Source organism: Chiloscyllium punctatum, chromosome 23 (genome assembly GCF_047496795.1).
Source record: "Chiloscyllium punctatum isolate Juve2018m chromosome 23, sChiPun1.3, whole genome shotgun sequence".
Classification (NCBI taxonomy): Eukaryota; Metazoa; Chordata; class Chondrichthyes; order Orectolobiformes; family Hemiscylliidae; genus Chiloscyllium; species Chiloscyllium punctatum.
The window spans coordinates 51,270,508-51,287,311 of record NC_092761.1 but is presented as its reverse complement, the minus strand read 5'-3'; the positions used below and the strand labels follow the sequence as shown (position 1 = coordinate 51,287,311).

The window sequence follows — 16,804 nt, the reverse complement described above, 5'->3', positions numbered from 1 at the left end:
CCTATAATGTGGCGACCAGAACTGTATGCAATACTCCAAGTATGGCCGCACCAGAGCATTATACAGCTGCAATGTGAATTGACAGTAGTTTGGTACAAGACTTTAGGTTGCAAGAGCAAAAGGAGGTCATTCAGCTCAGAGTGTGCTGCGCCATGCAACGAGATCATGGCTACTCGGATAATCCTCAATTCCACTTTGCTGCCTTTTTCCCATAACCCTTGATTTCCATGATTAAAAATCTGTGTTTGAATATATTTAATGATGAAACCTTGACAGCTCTCTCCAGTAAAAGAATTCCATAGGTTTCTTTCTCTCACCCTGTCAGAGAAAAGAAATTCTCTTCATCGCGGTCTTAAATCTCACACACCTTATTCTGAGATTTTGTCCTCTGGTTCTGGATTTGCCAAGAGAAAACATCCCCTCCACATCCATCCTGTCAAGCCTCCCATGAATTGGAGTTGTTTCAATCTTTTTATCCAATCAACCCATTCACAGATGCTATCACACACCTCTACGCCCACTATTACATCAACCTATAAGCTTCAGTTAGATCATCTCTTATTAATGACAGTTGAGCATCTTGCTTGACACTCCAGTGAGCAATTATAAGTCAACTCATTTATATATAATATATGGGTTGACTTCTAATTGTGCACTGGAGTGCCAAACAAGATGCTCAATACGTATATAACACACATATCAGGAAAGCTTACTAGTGAACCTAATGCTTTTTAAGACAACTCAGTTACTTCATGGTCATCATTACGGACAAAAAGCTTTTATACCACATGTATACAATTAACTTAATTAACCAAATTTGAAATCCCCAGCTGGTGTGCTGAGAATTTCCACCTTCAAGCCTCTGGGTAGTTCTCAGGACAAATGGCAGCATAGTGGCTCAGTGGTTAACATTGCTGCCTCACAGCTCCAGGGACCCCGGTTCAATTCCAGCCTTGGATGACTGTCTGTGTGGCGTTTGCATATTTTCACTGTGTCTGCATACATTTCCTCCCAGAGTCCAAAGATGTGCATGTTAGGTAGATTGACCATGCTAAATTGCCCATAGTGTCCAGGAATGTGTAGGGTAGGTGGATTAACCATGGGAAATGCGACGTTACATGGATAGGCTAAGGGGGTGGATCTGGGTGGGATGCTTGTCAGAGTATTGATATGGACTCGATGGGCCAAATGGCCTGCTTCCACATTGTAGGGATTCCATGACAATCTTATTAACATTCACAGCAGATAGCTTGTCTGTTTAACCTACCAGGTGCTTTCACACTGAATCATCACACAGGTCAGGGTTCACTCAACTTAACTCTTACAATTTCTTCTTTCTCCTTTTGACAGAACTAGAGTTTCAGCAATTGACAATATATTTATTGACAAAACGTAACAGAAATACTGTGGTTTAATTGAATTGATTTTAAACTGATGTAATTAGGATACTCCACACGAGGTTCTGCAAACAGTCCTTATTCCATTCAATTCTGAAGTGGCTCCTCCTTCAGCCCTCTTCTGTGTAGTATTGGAGATAGTCAAGGAAATGGAGAGTCTGTTTAATCACTACTGTTCTTCCTAATTTACTTTGCATGATGTCACTTGGCTCTAATGAGCTAATGTGGCAGCTACACTGCATTTCCTTCAGTACAAGCTACATTCTGAACGTCATTTTCAATCCAATGTTGTTCCATTAGAGATGGGATTACTCCACCTGAGCAACTTTAAAATAGTACCAAATGATTGTACTCCACACTCAAACAGAACACTCAAAGAACTACAAAGTCTTTCATACCTGACTGCTGGCAAGAGGTTTCCCAAACTGTTTGCGCACTTTGAGATAATCTTGAGTCAAGAGAATGGAGGCATATGCAGCACCTAATGAGCACGAAGCTGCAGAAATCACAAATGCGTGGATGAGGTTAGAAACAGGAAAGCTTAAATTCTGGAATGCAGAGACACAGAGTCAGTGGACCTGGGAATAAGGCATGCAAAAATCACTCACTGGGCCTAGAAACATAGGATATGGAGCAAGCCATTCAGTTGTTAAAACTCATTCCTCTAGTTAAATGGCTTAAGTTAACTTGAATCTTAAATCAATTCACTTGACTTCACTCTGTCTCCTTTTGCACACTTGCTAATAAAAAAGTCATCAATTTAACTTCTGGAATTTTCAACTGACCACCCTACACACTCTGCATACACAGCCATTCCGAAGGATTCTCAGGATTCAGAAGATTTTTAACTATCCTTAATGAGAAGAAGTGCTTCCTGACCATAAGCTGAATGCCATAAGCTCTACCTTTAGGTTTCCATCACTTGAGCATGGACTCATCTACCAGAAGATATAGCTTTTTGGTAGGTTTTCTTATTAAAGATTTGATTATTATTGAGGACCTCAAATAAATACTGTCATCACTCAATTTAGTTTGTGTCGCCTGAATGGTTTTTTTTATTCACTTGTTGGACCTAGGCATTCGCTGGCTGGCTCACATTTATTGTCAGTGCCTAGTTGCCCTTCAGAAGGTGGGGGTGAGTTGCCTTCTTGAACCGGTGAATCGAAGAGCACCGGGGGCAAATTCTTCGATGGCTGGAGTCATACCTGACACATAGAAAGATGGTTGTGGTTGCTGCAGGTCGATCATCTCAGTTCCAGGACATCTCTACCGCAGGTCCTCAGGGTAGGTCCCCAAACCAACCATCTTCAGCTGCTTCATCGATGACCTTCCCCCCATAATAAGGTCAGAAGTGAGGATGTTCAATGACTGGACAACATTCAGTACCGTTCATTACTCCTCTGATAGTGAAGCAGTCTATGGTCAAATGCTACAAAATCCAGGCTTGGGTTGACAAGTGGCAAGCAACATCCACACCACACAAATATCAGGCTATGACCATCATGAATAAATGTCATTGAGGGGGAGGGGGGTCAAAATTGACCAGAAACTCAACTGGACTCACCACACAAACACAGTGGCTACAAAACCAAGTCAGAAGATACGAATACTGTGGCGAGTAACTCACCTCCTGACACCTCAAAGCCTGTCCGACTGGCACAAGTCCGGAGTGTGATGGAATACTCCCCACTTGCCTGGATGAGTGCAGCCCTAACAACAATCAAGAAGCTTGACACCATTCAGGACATAGCAGCCCACTTGATTGGCACAATATCCACAAGCATCCACTCCCTCCACCACCAGCGCTCACTAGCAGCAGTGCATACTATCTACAAGATACACTGCAGAGCAGAGGAATGAGAGCACACTCTGCTGCTACTGACTGCCAGCAGTGGAGGGTGTGGATGTGGTCAGTTCAGGCAGGCAGCCTTATTCTAGTATGTGTCAGGTTTCTTGGGTGTTAAGAACATAGAATCCCTACAGTGTGGAAACAGGCCATTTGGCCCAACAAGTCCACACTCTCTCTAGAGAGCAAACCACCCAGACTCATGCTCCTACCTTTTCCCTGTGACCCTGCACTTCCCAAGGCTGATCGAGGCAAGTAGGCCTGTATTGTTACTTCACCAGGTTGACACCTCATTTTTAAGTATAACTGGTGTTACCCCTGGCATGTCCTCCAGCACTCTGCATTGAACTAGGCTTGATGGTAATGGTTGAGTGGGGATAGGCAAGGTTTCAGATTATGTTGTATTCAGTTCTACTGCTGTTGATGGCCTACAGCTCCTCATAGGTGCCCATTCTTGAGTTTCTATACCTCTTCAAAGTCTAGCATGGTGGCAGTGACACAACACAAAGTAGGGTGTTCACAATGTGAAAACAGGACATTGTCTCCACACGAATTAGGTGGTGTACACTCTTATTGATCTGGTCATGGTCAGATGCACTTGCAGATGGCAGATTGACAAGGATCAAGTATTTGTTTCCCTCTCGTTGGCTCCTTCACCACTGGCTGCAGACCTTGTCCCTTTAAGACCTGATAGCTCAATCGGTAGTGCTGCTGTCAACCCATTTGTGGTGCTGGACGCTGAGATACTCTGAGTGGGGAATCAGTCATACTCTTGCTACCTTTTGTGCTTCCTTCAAGGGTGGTTCAAGATGAAGGAGTACTGATTCATCAGCTGAGGAAGGACAGTACTTTCTAACCAGTAGAACATTTCTTGCCCATGTTTAATCTGAAGTCATGAGACTTCATGAGGTTTGGAGTTAATGTTGAGGACTCTTAGGACAACTACCCCTTGACCGTATACAGCAGTGCTACCTCCTCTCCTGGACCTGTCATGTCAGTTGTACTAGACATATCCAGGATGGTGATGGCGGTGTCTGGGCCATCGTCTGAAAGGTATGATTCGGAGAATATTATCAACATCAGGCTGTTGCTTAACTTGTCTGTGAGGCAGTTCTCCCAATTTTGCACTAGCCCCCATGTGTTATTAAGGAGGACTTTGCAGAGTCGACAGGACTGTTTCTGCTATTACCTTCTCCAGTGCTTAGGTCTTTAACAGGTGGTCAGTCCAATTTCATTTCTCGGTCAAGTCTTTGTAGCAATTGATCCAACTGATTGGCTTTCTAGGCTATTTGAGAGTTAGTCACATTGCTATGACTCTGGAATCACATGTAGGCCAGATGAGGTGAGGATGGCAGATTACCTTCCCTGAGCCAGATGGATTTTTCCAACAAATCAACAATATTTCAAGGTCATTCATAGATTCTTAATTCCATTTTTTTAAACTGAATTCAAATTCCACCACCTGCCATGGTGAGATTTGAACCCAGGTCCCCAGGACATTTATCAAGTTTTTGGATTAATAGTCTAGTGGTAATGACACTAAAACCACCGAGCCATTGCCTCCCCTCCATAATATAATTCTTAATATACAGTATCAGTCTGGTGAATCTGCACTGCACCCCCTCCAAGGTCAATATATCTTTCCTTAGATGTAATACAAAGAACAAAAGATACCACTCTAAATGGAGTCAACCAAAACTTTGTATAACTGCAAATAACATTTACATTACATATAACAGCACCTTAAATAATTAATCTTTTAAATTGTTTTTAAACATTCCCACCAGCTCTAAATCAATTCTATATTTGGATTCCAATATCTCCCAGCTCTTCCACAGTTTCAAGTCCCTCATTACTTAGAATATATTGGTTAATTAGAATATGACAGCACAGTACAGCCCCTTGTTGCACCAATCTGTGAAACCAAACTGAAGCCCATCTAACCTATACTATTCCATTTTCATCCATATGTCTATCCAATGACCATTTAAGTGCTCTTAATATTGGCAAGTCACCTACTGCTGCAGGCAGACTGTTCCACACCCCTACTACTCTCTAAAGTTTAGTTAGCTGGATGGCTGGATGCAGTGCAGATTGATGCCAGCACCTTAGATTCATTTCCCTCACCAGCTGAGGTTACCATGAAAGACTCTCCTTAGCCTCTTCCCCTTGCCTGAGATACAGCAATGCTTAGGTTAGACTACTGTCAGTCATCTCTTTGAGAGGGCAACCTTTTGATTTGGTACAGCTATGATAACTTCACAGTTTTATGCGCAGAGGATAACTCCACACTTTACCAAATTGAACTCCATCTCACACTTACACATTTACTAACATCACAAAATTGCATAAAAACCAAGAAAAATCCAATTTGACCAATTACTTCACAAGCCTGCTGCCAATCTTCAACAAAATAAGAGGTGTCAGCAAATAAGGTTCTTGTAGCATAGTGATAGCGTCCCTACTTCTAAACAAGGGAGCCCAAGTTCAGGTCTCAGCTGCTCCAGAAGCATGTGATAGCATTTCTGAACTGTTGATTAGAAATTATTTAGGTGTTAGTGCTATCAAGAAGCACTTATTCAATTATAACTGCTCACTAATCCTTAGTCTGTATTCCACCAGGGCCATTCAGCTCCAGATAGAGTCATAGAGATGTACAGCATGGAAACAGACCTTTCAGTCCAACCCATCCATGCCGACCAGATATCCCATCCCAATCTAGTCCCACCTGCCAGCACCCGACCCATATCCCTCTAAACCTTCCTATTCATATACCCATCCAAATGCCTCTTAAATGTTGCAATTGTACCAGCCTCCACCACTTCCTTTGGCAGCTCATTCCATACACATACCACCGTCTGCGTGAAAAAGTTGCCCTTAGGTCTCTTTTATATCTTTCTCCTCTCACCCTAAACCTATGCCCTCTAGTTCTGGACTCCTCGACCCCAGGGAAAAGACTTTGTCTATTTATCCTATCTATGCCCCTCAATTTTGTAAACCTCAGCCTCCAACGCTCCAGGGAAAACAGCCCCAGCCTGTTCAGACTCTCCCTGTAGCTCAGGTCCTCCAACCCTGGCAACATCCTTTTAAATCTTTTCTGAACCCTTTCAAGTTTCACAACATCTTTCCGATAGGAAGGAGACCAGAATTGCATGCAATATTCCAATAGTGGCCTAACCAATGTCCTGTACAGCCGCAACATGACCTCCCAACTCCTGTACTCAATACTCTGACCAATAAAGGAAAGCATACCAAACGCCTTCTTCACTATCCTATCTACCTGCGACTCCACTTTCAAGGAGCTGTGAACCTGCACTCCAAGGTCTCTTTGTTCAGCAGTACTCCCTAGGACCTTACCATTAAGTGTATAAGTCCTGCTAAGATTTGCTTTCCCAAAATGCAGCACCTCACATTTATCTGAATTAAACTCCATCTGCCACTTCTCAGCCCACTGGCCCATCTGGTCCAGATCCCGCTGTAATCTGAGGTAACCCTCTTTGCTGTCCACTACACCTCCAATGTTGGTGTAATCTGCAAATTTACTAAATATATCTCTTATGCTCGCATCCAAATCATTTATGCAAATGACAAAAAGTAGAGGATCCAGCACCGATCCTTGTGGCACTCCACTGGTCACAGGCCTCCAGTCTGAAAGACAACCCTCCACCACCACCTTCTGTCTTCTACCTTTGAACCAGTTCTGTATCCAAATGGCTAGCTCTCTCTGTACTCCATGATAAGTGCGAGGTGCTGCATTTTGGGAAAGCAAATCAAGGCAGGACTTCTACACTCAATGGTAAGGTCATGGGGTGTGTCACGGGAACAGCACAGTCCTCAAATATCACAGTTGAAAATTTGGTGGTCATTCACTGAAATATAGAGTGCAGAATCTCTTGAACAATAGTATGTAAGTTTATTGCATAAAAGAAAAAAAAAGCCACCTAGATATAGAATGCAGTTTGAAAGGTCTCAAAACGCACAGGAAAACAAACTCGCATTCAAATTTTTTTTAAAATGACCCCTCTGTATCAAGTCTAAGTTTAACACAACTGTTTCTCCTTGGCTTTCTAGTGTGAACTGTGATGTTGTCTAAGATGAATACTCACAACAAGGAAACCTTAGATTTTATCAGTATTTGACTAATCTGTCAATTTCCAAGCAAAAGCTGCTATCTGAAGGTTTCACCATTGAAACATTCACCCCAAGATAATTGTACTTTCTCTGAATAGTCCTCTACTCCTTCACAGTAGTGAAACAATATTTGCCTCTGGTCTAGTTAGGTCTTCTCTGGAACTACACTGAAAGTGTTCAATCTCTACAATTTCTAAACTAAACTTATTCCTCGATCATTTTAAGCTAATGTCTTTCAATGTTTGCTCTCCCTGCCATAAAACCCAAAGTATCAACCTTCCATTTGCACTCCAGAGGTTAATCATCAACTGCTCTCTGATTCATATCAGAATAGACCACTATAAAAGGATTGTCCGGCTAAGCTTATTTAAACCCCTTACAAAAGTAAGCAAAATAATTTGCCACAACTTTGAAATCCAAACTTTACAAATAATGTATATAAATTACACACCTTTTCTCAATCATCTCCCCTTCACAAGTGGAGATGTTTGCTAATGACTGCAGGTCCTGTATAATTTACAGCTCTTCAGATACTGAAACAATATACTGCATGCAGTAAAACCGGAACAACTTTCGGCGTTATAGGCAAGCCACACCGGTATTAAACAATGACCACCTTCAATAAGTGAAAATCTAACTACTTTGTTGTGTTCAGTGATGTTGCAATTACTGAATTATCCACAATGGATGTGGCTCCATTCCTTCTTACTTTGTTTTCTTCCGCACAGATCTCAGACCAGAAACTTAACCAGGAAGAAAGATCAAAGGCTGGAAACTTAGCAGAGGATAACTCATTTCCTGAATCAATCATCTACAAATCAGAAATGTAAAAGAGTATGGTTCTCTCATTTGATGAGTCCAGTTTCATAACATTCTTTTTAAAAGATCAATGCCATCCAGGATCAATCAGCCCTTTGTTTGACATCTAATCCCAACATTAAATGTTAATTCCTCCCAACATTCACATGATGCACTTGTTGAACCAAGGTTATTCCTGATGAAGGGCTCTGGCCCGAAATGTCTATTTTCCTGCTCCTCGGATGCTGCCTGACCTGCTGTACTTTTTCAGCACCACACTCAACATTTTCTTTGCTGCGTCTTCTAAATCATGGCACTCTAGAAGGATACGTACAGTCTGGTACTGGAGGGGTTAAATAAGTAAGCGTTAAATGTTTAGCCATATATAAGCAAACCAACAATCAAAATGGGAACTCGTAAAGAAACACTTCTGGACTGACAAAATTAGTAGCTATCAAAAGCCTTAGATAGGTACAGATAATACCTGCAAAGACTGCGGAAAACACAAAAAGAAGAATGTTGAAGTGTGGGAATGATAATACGATTAAAATATGCATATTGAAATCTGTATGAAGCTGGAAGGACTTCTATAATTTGGCAAAGCAAGCTTTTATCCCCATTTGAAAGCTTCTGCTCATTTGAGCATGAAATAAGCAAATAGATATGATTCCTCCAAGGGACCCTATTAATAGACTGCTACGACAGCGCAAAATGAAAATCATACAGACTGTCAAGATGGTGCCAGTAATCTAGTCAGTATACCATATACCTTTGTTCCACCTGCACAGCATCCTGATTTAGACCTTTTTCACTATTTCCATCAGTGTTGCGAGATGAAAATCCTGAAACTTCCTCCCTAATGACATTTTAGGGAAAACAAATGGACTACAAGAAAGCAGTTTACCTGCACTCCTAAAAGACAATTAACAACATGCTCATCTTATGAACACAAAAAAAATACTATTTCCTTCTCCTTAGTTACTATGCAAACGGGTTTGGCATCAGCGAAGTTGGATACACCTTTTTCAACTAGGTCACTTTTAATTATGGTGACATGCTGAGGCATCTTAAAATATGGTCAAGGTCAGAAGTCACACAACACCAGGTTGTAGTCCAACAGATTTATTTGAAATCACAAGCTTTCGAAGCGCTGCCCTTCATCAGGTGAGGTGACTTCACCTGATGATGGGGCAGTGTTCTGAAAGCTTGTCATAGAAATGTATAGAACAGAAATAGACCCTTAGGTCCAACACGTCCACGCCAGCCAGATATCCTAACCTAATCTAGTTCCATTTTGCCAGCACTTGGCCCATATCCCTCTAAACCTTTCCTATTCAAATATCCATCCAGATGCCTTTTAAATGTTGTAATTGTACCAGCCTTCACCACTTCCTCTGGTAGCTAATTCCATAAACGCACCACCCTTACTGTGAAAAAGTTGCCCTTTAAGTCCCTTTTAAATCTTTTCCCTCTCACCCTAAACCTATGCCCTCTTGATCTGGCCTGACTCCCCTACCTTGTTTATTTGTTCTATTCATGCCCCTCAAGATTTTATAAACATCTGTAAGGTCACCCCTCAACATCTGATGCAAACTTACTTGCCACACCTCCCATGTTCATACCCCAACCATTTATTTAAATGACAAAAAGCAATTGACCCAGCACTGATCCTTATGGCACACCACTAGTCACAGGCCTCCATTCTGAAAAGCAACCCTCCACCAACACCCTCCATCTTCTACCTTCAAGTTAGTTCTGTCTCCAAATGGTTAGTTCTCCCTGTATGTTGTGTGATCAAACCTTGCTAGCCAGTCTACCATGAGGAACCTTGTTGAATGCCTTACTGTAGTCCATATAGATCATGCCCACCACTCTGCCCTCACCAATCCTCTTTGATTCAGTTTTTTGAAGAAGTAATAAGTTAGTGAGACATGATTTCCCACACACAAAGCCATGTTGACTATTCTTAATCAGTGTCGAAAAGTGTGGCACTGGAAAAGCACAATAAATGAGGCAGCATCCGAGTAGCAGGAGAGTAAATGTTTCAGGCATAAGCTCTTCATCAGCTGCCTGACCTGCTGTGCTTTTCCAGTGCCACACTTTTCAACTCTGATCTGCAGTCCTCACTTTTTTCTATCCTTAATCAGTCCTTGCCTTTCCAAAAATACATAAATCTTGTTGGATTTTTTCCAACAACTTGCCCACCACTTATGTCAGGCTCACTGATCTATGGTTCTCTGACTTTTCCTTACCACCTTTCTTAAAAACTGGCACCACGTTAGCCAACCTCCAGTCTTCCGGTGCCTCACCTGTGACGATCAATGATCCAAATACCTCAGCAAGGGATACAGCAAATCACTTCTCTAGCTTCCCACAGAGTTCTAGGGTACACCTGATTCTAGGGTACCCCTGGGGATTTATCCACCTCTACGCAATTCCTCCTCTCTGATATGGACATTTTTTCAAGATGTCACCATCTACTTCCCCACACTCTATATCTTCTACGTCCTTCTCCACACCAACACTGATGCAAAATACTCATTTAGTATCCATGCCCTTCTCCACAGTAAACCTGTTGGATTAAAACCTGGTGTTGTGTGACTTCTGACCTTGTCCACCCCAGTCCAACACTGATATCTCCACACATTTAAATATGGTGATCTGGAGACATCAGTTGATTCCTCAGGGTTGCTACTGATCATTTTCTACCAATTTGAATACATACTCATTATTTTCTAACCAAATCCCTGCCCATGTCATTGTCAAACGACTTCAGAGTGCCCAAATAAGGCAGTTCCTCTATAGAGTCATACAACATAGAAGCAGGCCCTTCGGTCTAACGTGTCTATGCCAACCAACAAACATCAAACTACGCTCACACCATTTATGTGCACTTAGTCCATAGCTCACGCCACTGTCATTTTATGTGCTCATTCAGTTGCTTCTTAAATTTGAGAAATACATGCCCACACGCCTCTATTGCCCTCTCACACAATGCATTCATTATTTTACCACCCTCTAGGTGAGAATATCTTTTTCTCAGACCCCCTTCAAACCATTTACTCCTCATCTGATGACCAAGATGAAGGAAGGGCTGTTGATGTCATACACATGGACTTTAGTAAGGCGTTTGATGAGGTTCCCCATGGTAGACTAATGGAGAAAGTGAAGTCATATGGTGTGCAGGGTGTTCTAGCTAGGTGGATAAAGAACTGGTGGGGCAACAGGAGACTGAGAGTAGTAGTTAAAGGGAGTTTCTCAAACTGGAGAAAGGTGACCAGTGGTGTTCCACAGGGGTCAGTGTTGGGGCTACTGTTGTTTGTAATATACATAAATGATCTGGAAGAGGGCACTGTTGGTATGATCAGCAAGTTTGCAGATGACACAAAGATTGGTGGAGTAGCAGAAAGCATAAGGGACTGTCAAAGAATACGGGAGGATATAGATAGACTGGAGAGTTGGGTGGAGAAGTGGCAGATGGGTTTCAGTCCAGACAAATGTGAGGTGATGCATTTAGGCAAGACTAATTCTAGAACGAATTATACAATGAATGGAAGAGCCTTGGGAAAAGCTGACGGGCAGAGAGATCTGGGAGCGCAGGTTCATTGTACCCTGAAAATTGCTGCACAGGTGGATAGAGTGGTCAAGAAGGCATATAGTATGCTTGCCTTCATTGGATGGGGGTATTGAGTATAAGAGCTGGCAAGTCATGTTAAAATTGTACAAGACATTGGTTCGGCTGCATTTAGAATACTGTATACAGTTCTGGTTGCCACATTACCAAAAGGATGTGGACGCTTTGGAGAGGGTGCAGAGAAGGTTTACGGGGGTGTTGCCTGATATGGAAGGTGCTAACTATGAAGAGAGGTTGAGTAGATTAGGTTTGTTTTCATTAGAAAAAAGGAGATAGAGGGGGGACCTGATTGAGGTTTACAAAATCATGAAGGGTATAGACAGGGTGGATAGAGACAAGCTTTTTCCCAGCATGAAGGATTCAATAACGAGAGGTCATGCTTTCAAGGTGAGAGGTGGAAAGTTTAAGGGGGATACACATGGCAAGTACCTCACACAGAGGGTAGTGGGCATCTGGAATGCATTGCCAGCAGAGGTAGTTGAGGCAGGCACGGTAGATTCATTTAAGATGCATCTGGACAGATGCATGAGTAGGTGGGGAGCAGAAGGATATAGATGCTTAGGAATTGGGCGACAGGTTTAGACAGTACATTTGAATCGGCTCAGGCTTGGAGGGCCGAAGGGCCTGTTCCTGGGCTGTAAATTTTCTTTGTTCTTTTATCTTAAATTTATGCCTGCTCTACCATGAGCAAAAGATTCGTACAGTCTATCCTATGTATGATTCTCCATTTTACACACCTTAATCAGACCTTCCCTCTCCTGTGCATCCTCTGTTCCAAGGAAAACAAAGCCAGTCTATACATTCTCTCATAACTCTTTATCCCAGGCAACATTCTGGTGAATCTCTCCTGTGCAATCACATCCTTCTGACAATATGACAACACTGCACACAGTATTTCATCAGTCTGACCATTGCTTTATAAAGTTGTAATGAGACCTTCTTGTTCCTATATTTTACGCCTCGATTAATAAAGGCAAGTATCCTCTATGCCTTCTTCAATGCCCTGTCTACCTGTGCTAACACCCTGAGGGATCTATGGATTTGTACACCAAATCTACCACATCAGCACATTTTGAGGTCACTAATGTTCATTAGACCTTTGCAAATCCATTGAGCTGGTGACACAGTGGGTAATGTCACTGCGCGAGTAATCCACCAGAAGCCCAGGCAAATCTGGGGGCACTGGCTGATACTGCATTAAGGCAGCTGGTGGAAGCTGAATACAATTCAAAGAATCTGAAACACAAAGCTAGTCTCAATTATGATAAAACTATCAATAAATTAGCAATGTCATAAAAACCATTCTGGTGCACAGATGTCCAGTAACCCATTCTAGATTACATGTCTCTCCTGTAAAGCAGCTGACTCTCAACATCTTTCTGAAATAGCCTTGCATATCACTGGGTGACATCTATAATCCCATAAATAATTTAAAATGTTCATGCTGAATTACTCTGATCAGTTGGTATTACTCAGATATATAGACATTGTCTGTCTAATAACAGATTCTAATAACTTAACCACAATATACATAGACTAAAATGCTTATGATGTATCAGTTATCCCATAGAAATCATTGAATCATAGAATCCCTACAGTGTGGAAACAGGCCATTTGGTGCAACAAGTCCACACCTACCCTCCAAATAGTAAACCATCCAGACCTAATCCCCTACCCCTATTACTCTACATTTCTCCTGACTAATGCACCAAACCTACATATCCCTGAACACTATGGGTAATTTTAGCATGGCCAATTCACCTAACCCACACATTTTGGACTGTGGGAGGAAACTAGAGCACTAGAGGAAACCCAAGCAGACACGGGGAGAATGTGGAAATTCCACACCGTCGCCCGAGGCTGGAATCGAATCCAGGTCCCTGGCATTGTGAGGCAGCAGTGCTAACCACTGAGGCCTGAATGCTTCGATCAGAGATACCTGAAGTTCGTCATGAGAATTCTTTAGCAGGACAAAATCACAACTTCATTGTGCAAGGTTTAACAGTATGAACACCATCTTCAGAATGCCATGGAGACGGACAGACCAGGTCTCTCAAATTGAGGACAACAGGATCCGTCATTTTCGATTGGGAACAGCATAAGGCAGCAAGGTGGTCAATATAAATGTCATCCGGGCATCCTAATATGAAGAGCCTTATAAACTTCAGCATTTCAACTGGGAAAGCAATGTAGAGGAACTATCTACTAGGAGGCAAACACTGAAATTTGTTGCAGCATGTTTCGACATTCAACAAACATAAAAGAAGTCAGGGATGTTGTAGATGCAAGTGGCCACTCAAAAATATGCAACTACACTCTGTAGACAATTCATCCAGACAGCTGGCACCAACCAGATCCTGCACACTGCCAGCTGGCACCAACCAGACCCCATGCCCTGGCACTGACTGGATCATCAGCAAGCACTTATTAGACCCTAGTTTGTGGTAGCTGTCACATGACAGAACCTGACTACAACCACCAGTCATTTCAAACTGCTCTGAAAAACATTTTTAGGCTGTTCTTTCTCCACAGAAGCTACCAGACTTGCTGAGTTCCTCTGGCATTTTTGTTTTTTTTTGTTTCAGATTTCCAGCATCTGCAATACTTTTCTTTTAGTTAAAGAATGGAAGTATTGCTCAAACTGGGACCTTCTCTTCAATGAGGGGGACGATGAACAGCCCATTAATTCTTTGAACAATTTCTCAAGTTTTCTTACCTATGTTGATTCTTCCGCCATTCAGTCCATGCATGGCTATGGAAAATCCATCACCTTCTTTTCCAATCAAATTACCAACGGGAACAGCACAGTCCTCAAATATCACAGCTCGAGTTGGCTGAGAGTTCCAACCAACCTTAAATATTAAGGCAGAAATTAGTCACATGATGCTTGCTCAATTTACAGATTTACAATTTAGACAATATGAACTGGATGATTTTGTCATGGACTTAGTCAACAGAGTAACCTAATTAAAGACACAGACCAACTCCTTGTTCACAAAGAGGACAGATTGTAGATAAAGACAAGACAGCAGGTGAAGCTGCTTGCATTGTGACTCAGATTAACTTTTTTTTAAGTAATGAATGATCACAGGGCGTGGGCACAACTGGCCAGGCCAGTATTTATTGCCCATCCCTAATTTCCCTGGAGGTGGCAATGCCAAGTTGCTTTCTTGAATCATGTGGTGTAGTGTGCCCCAGAGTGCTGTTATTAAGTGAATTTGTTTTTTATTTGCCATTGGATGAAGGTGTTATAAAGTCATAGAGATGTACAGCATGAAAACAGACCATTTAGTCCAACTCGTCCAGTTATCCTAGCCTACTCTAGTCCCATTTGTCAGCACACGCCCATATCCCTCCAGACCCTTCCTATTCATATACCCATCCAGATAACTTTTAAAATGTTATACTTGTACCAGCTGCCACCATTTCCTCTGGTAGCTCATTCCATACACTTACCACCCTCGGTGAGAAAAGGTTGCCCTTTAGGTCTGTTTTATATATTTCCCCTCTCACCCTAAACCTATGCCCTTCAGTTCTGGACTCCCCTACCCCAGGGAAAGGACTTTCTCTATTTATCCTATCCTTATGATTGTATAGACCTCTATAAAGTCATCCTTCAGCCTCTGACGCTCAAGGGAAAACAGCCCAGCCCATTCAACCCCTCCCTATAGCTCAAATCCTCCAACCCTGGCAACATCCTTGCAAATCTTTTCTGAATCCTTTCAAGTTTCACAACATCCTTCCGATAGGAAGGAGACCAGAATTGCACGCAACATTCCAAAAGTCTTATATAGCTGCAACATGACCTCCCAACTCCTGTACTCAATACTCTGACCAATAAAAGGAAAGCAAACCAAATGTCTTCTTCAGTATCCTATCTACCTGTGACTCTACTTTCAAGGAGCTATGAACCTACATTCCAAGTTCTCTTTGTTCAGCAAAACTCCCTAGGACCTCACCATTAAGTGTATAAGTCCTGCCCTGATTTGCTTTCCCAAAATGCAGCAACTTGCATTTATCTAAGTTAAAGACCAACTGCTACTCCTCAGCCCACTGGCCCATCTGATCAAGATCCCATTGTGATCAGAGGTAACTTTCTTCGTTGTCCACTACACCTCCAATTTTGATGTCATCTGCAAACTTACTAAATATACCTCTTATGCTCACATCCAATTAAATTGACATGCCAGCTTTAACTTTTACGCTCTCAAATCTGAAATGGAATTTTATCACAAAGGAAAGGGTGCTACAAACTGGTTGATGATTAAATCATTTCTATCAAGAACACAAAATTGCTAGAATTCCTTTCACCTTAGATACTATTGGTTTAAATCAGTTTTTGTAGTTACTGAATTCACATAGATTCAATCATAAGACAATTTATTTATAGACCCCCATCCCATAAACTGCATATCTGTGCATATCCAGAGTCAGAGATCATTCAAGACTGATTTTGAGTGGTAGTATTTTTGTTTACTACAGTTCCCAGGCCGCTCAGTTTACACAACCCTGGTCCATATTTGAGGTCATGGCCTTCAACATAACACCCTGTTCTCACCATGATCATCCTTAGTGAGTTTAATAATGTGATTGATAGATTGAATATATGTCTATCAGGTTCCGCAACATCACTGGTACCATGCTCACAGGCAGACTGGAAGGTAACACCTCATGGGACAGGTCACAGAAAATGACCAAAATAATTGGCGAGCTATTTAACAGGGCAGTTATATGCAGTGATTTGGATGATTAGAGTCCCTTGCTTCATTCATCACAGAGCTAGCAAGGGTTTTTAAAGTTGAAAGACTGATTGTTTTTAGTGAGTTTGGATTAATTGCCCTGACTAATCATTTTCAGGATAGCGTATAGAGTTTTTTGCTTTTTCATTTTTGAAGAAGAAACAGTTGATGGAAGCATAGGAGCAGGAAGACCAGCCTTGGTAATCATGATGGGCCTTAGCTGGCTCTGTTGAAGCACAGCAAACAAGAGGGTACGCCT

General features: G+C 42.0%; 1 protein-coding gene across 2 annotated transcripts in view; it reads right to left on the bottom strand.

Annotated features, from left to right (window-relative positions):
- The window catches only part of acad8 (acyl-CoA dehydrogenase family, member 8), a 123,980-nt gene that overhangs the window by 35,037 nt on the left and 72,139 nt on the right, over positions 1–16,804 (bottom strand). For both annotated transcript variants that reach the window (XM_072592984.1, XM_072592985.1), the window contains 2 exons: positions 14,523–14,658; positions 1,796–1,893 (listed from right to left, as the gene is read on the bottom strand). In XM_072592984.1, the coding sequence (XP_072449085.1) occupies positions 1,796–1,893; positions 14,523–14,658 (234 nt within the window). The remainder of the gene's footprint in view (positions 1–1,795; positions 1,894–14,522; positions 14,659–16,804) is intronic.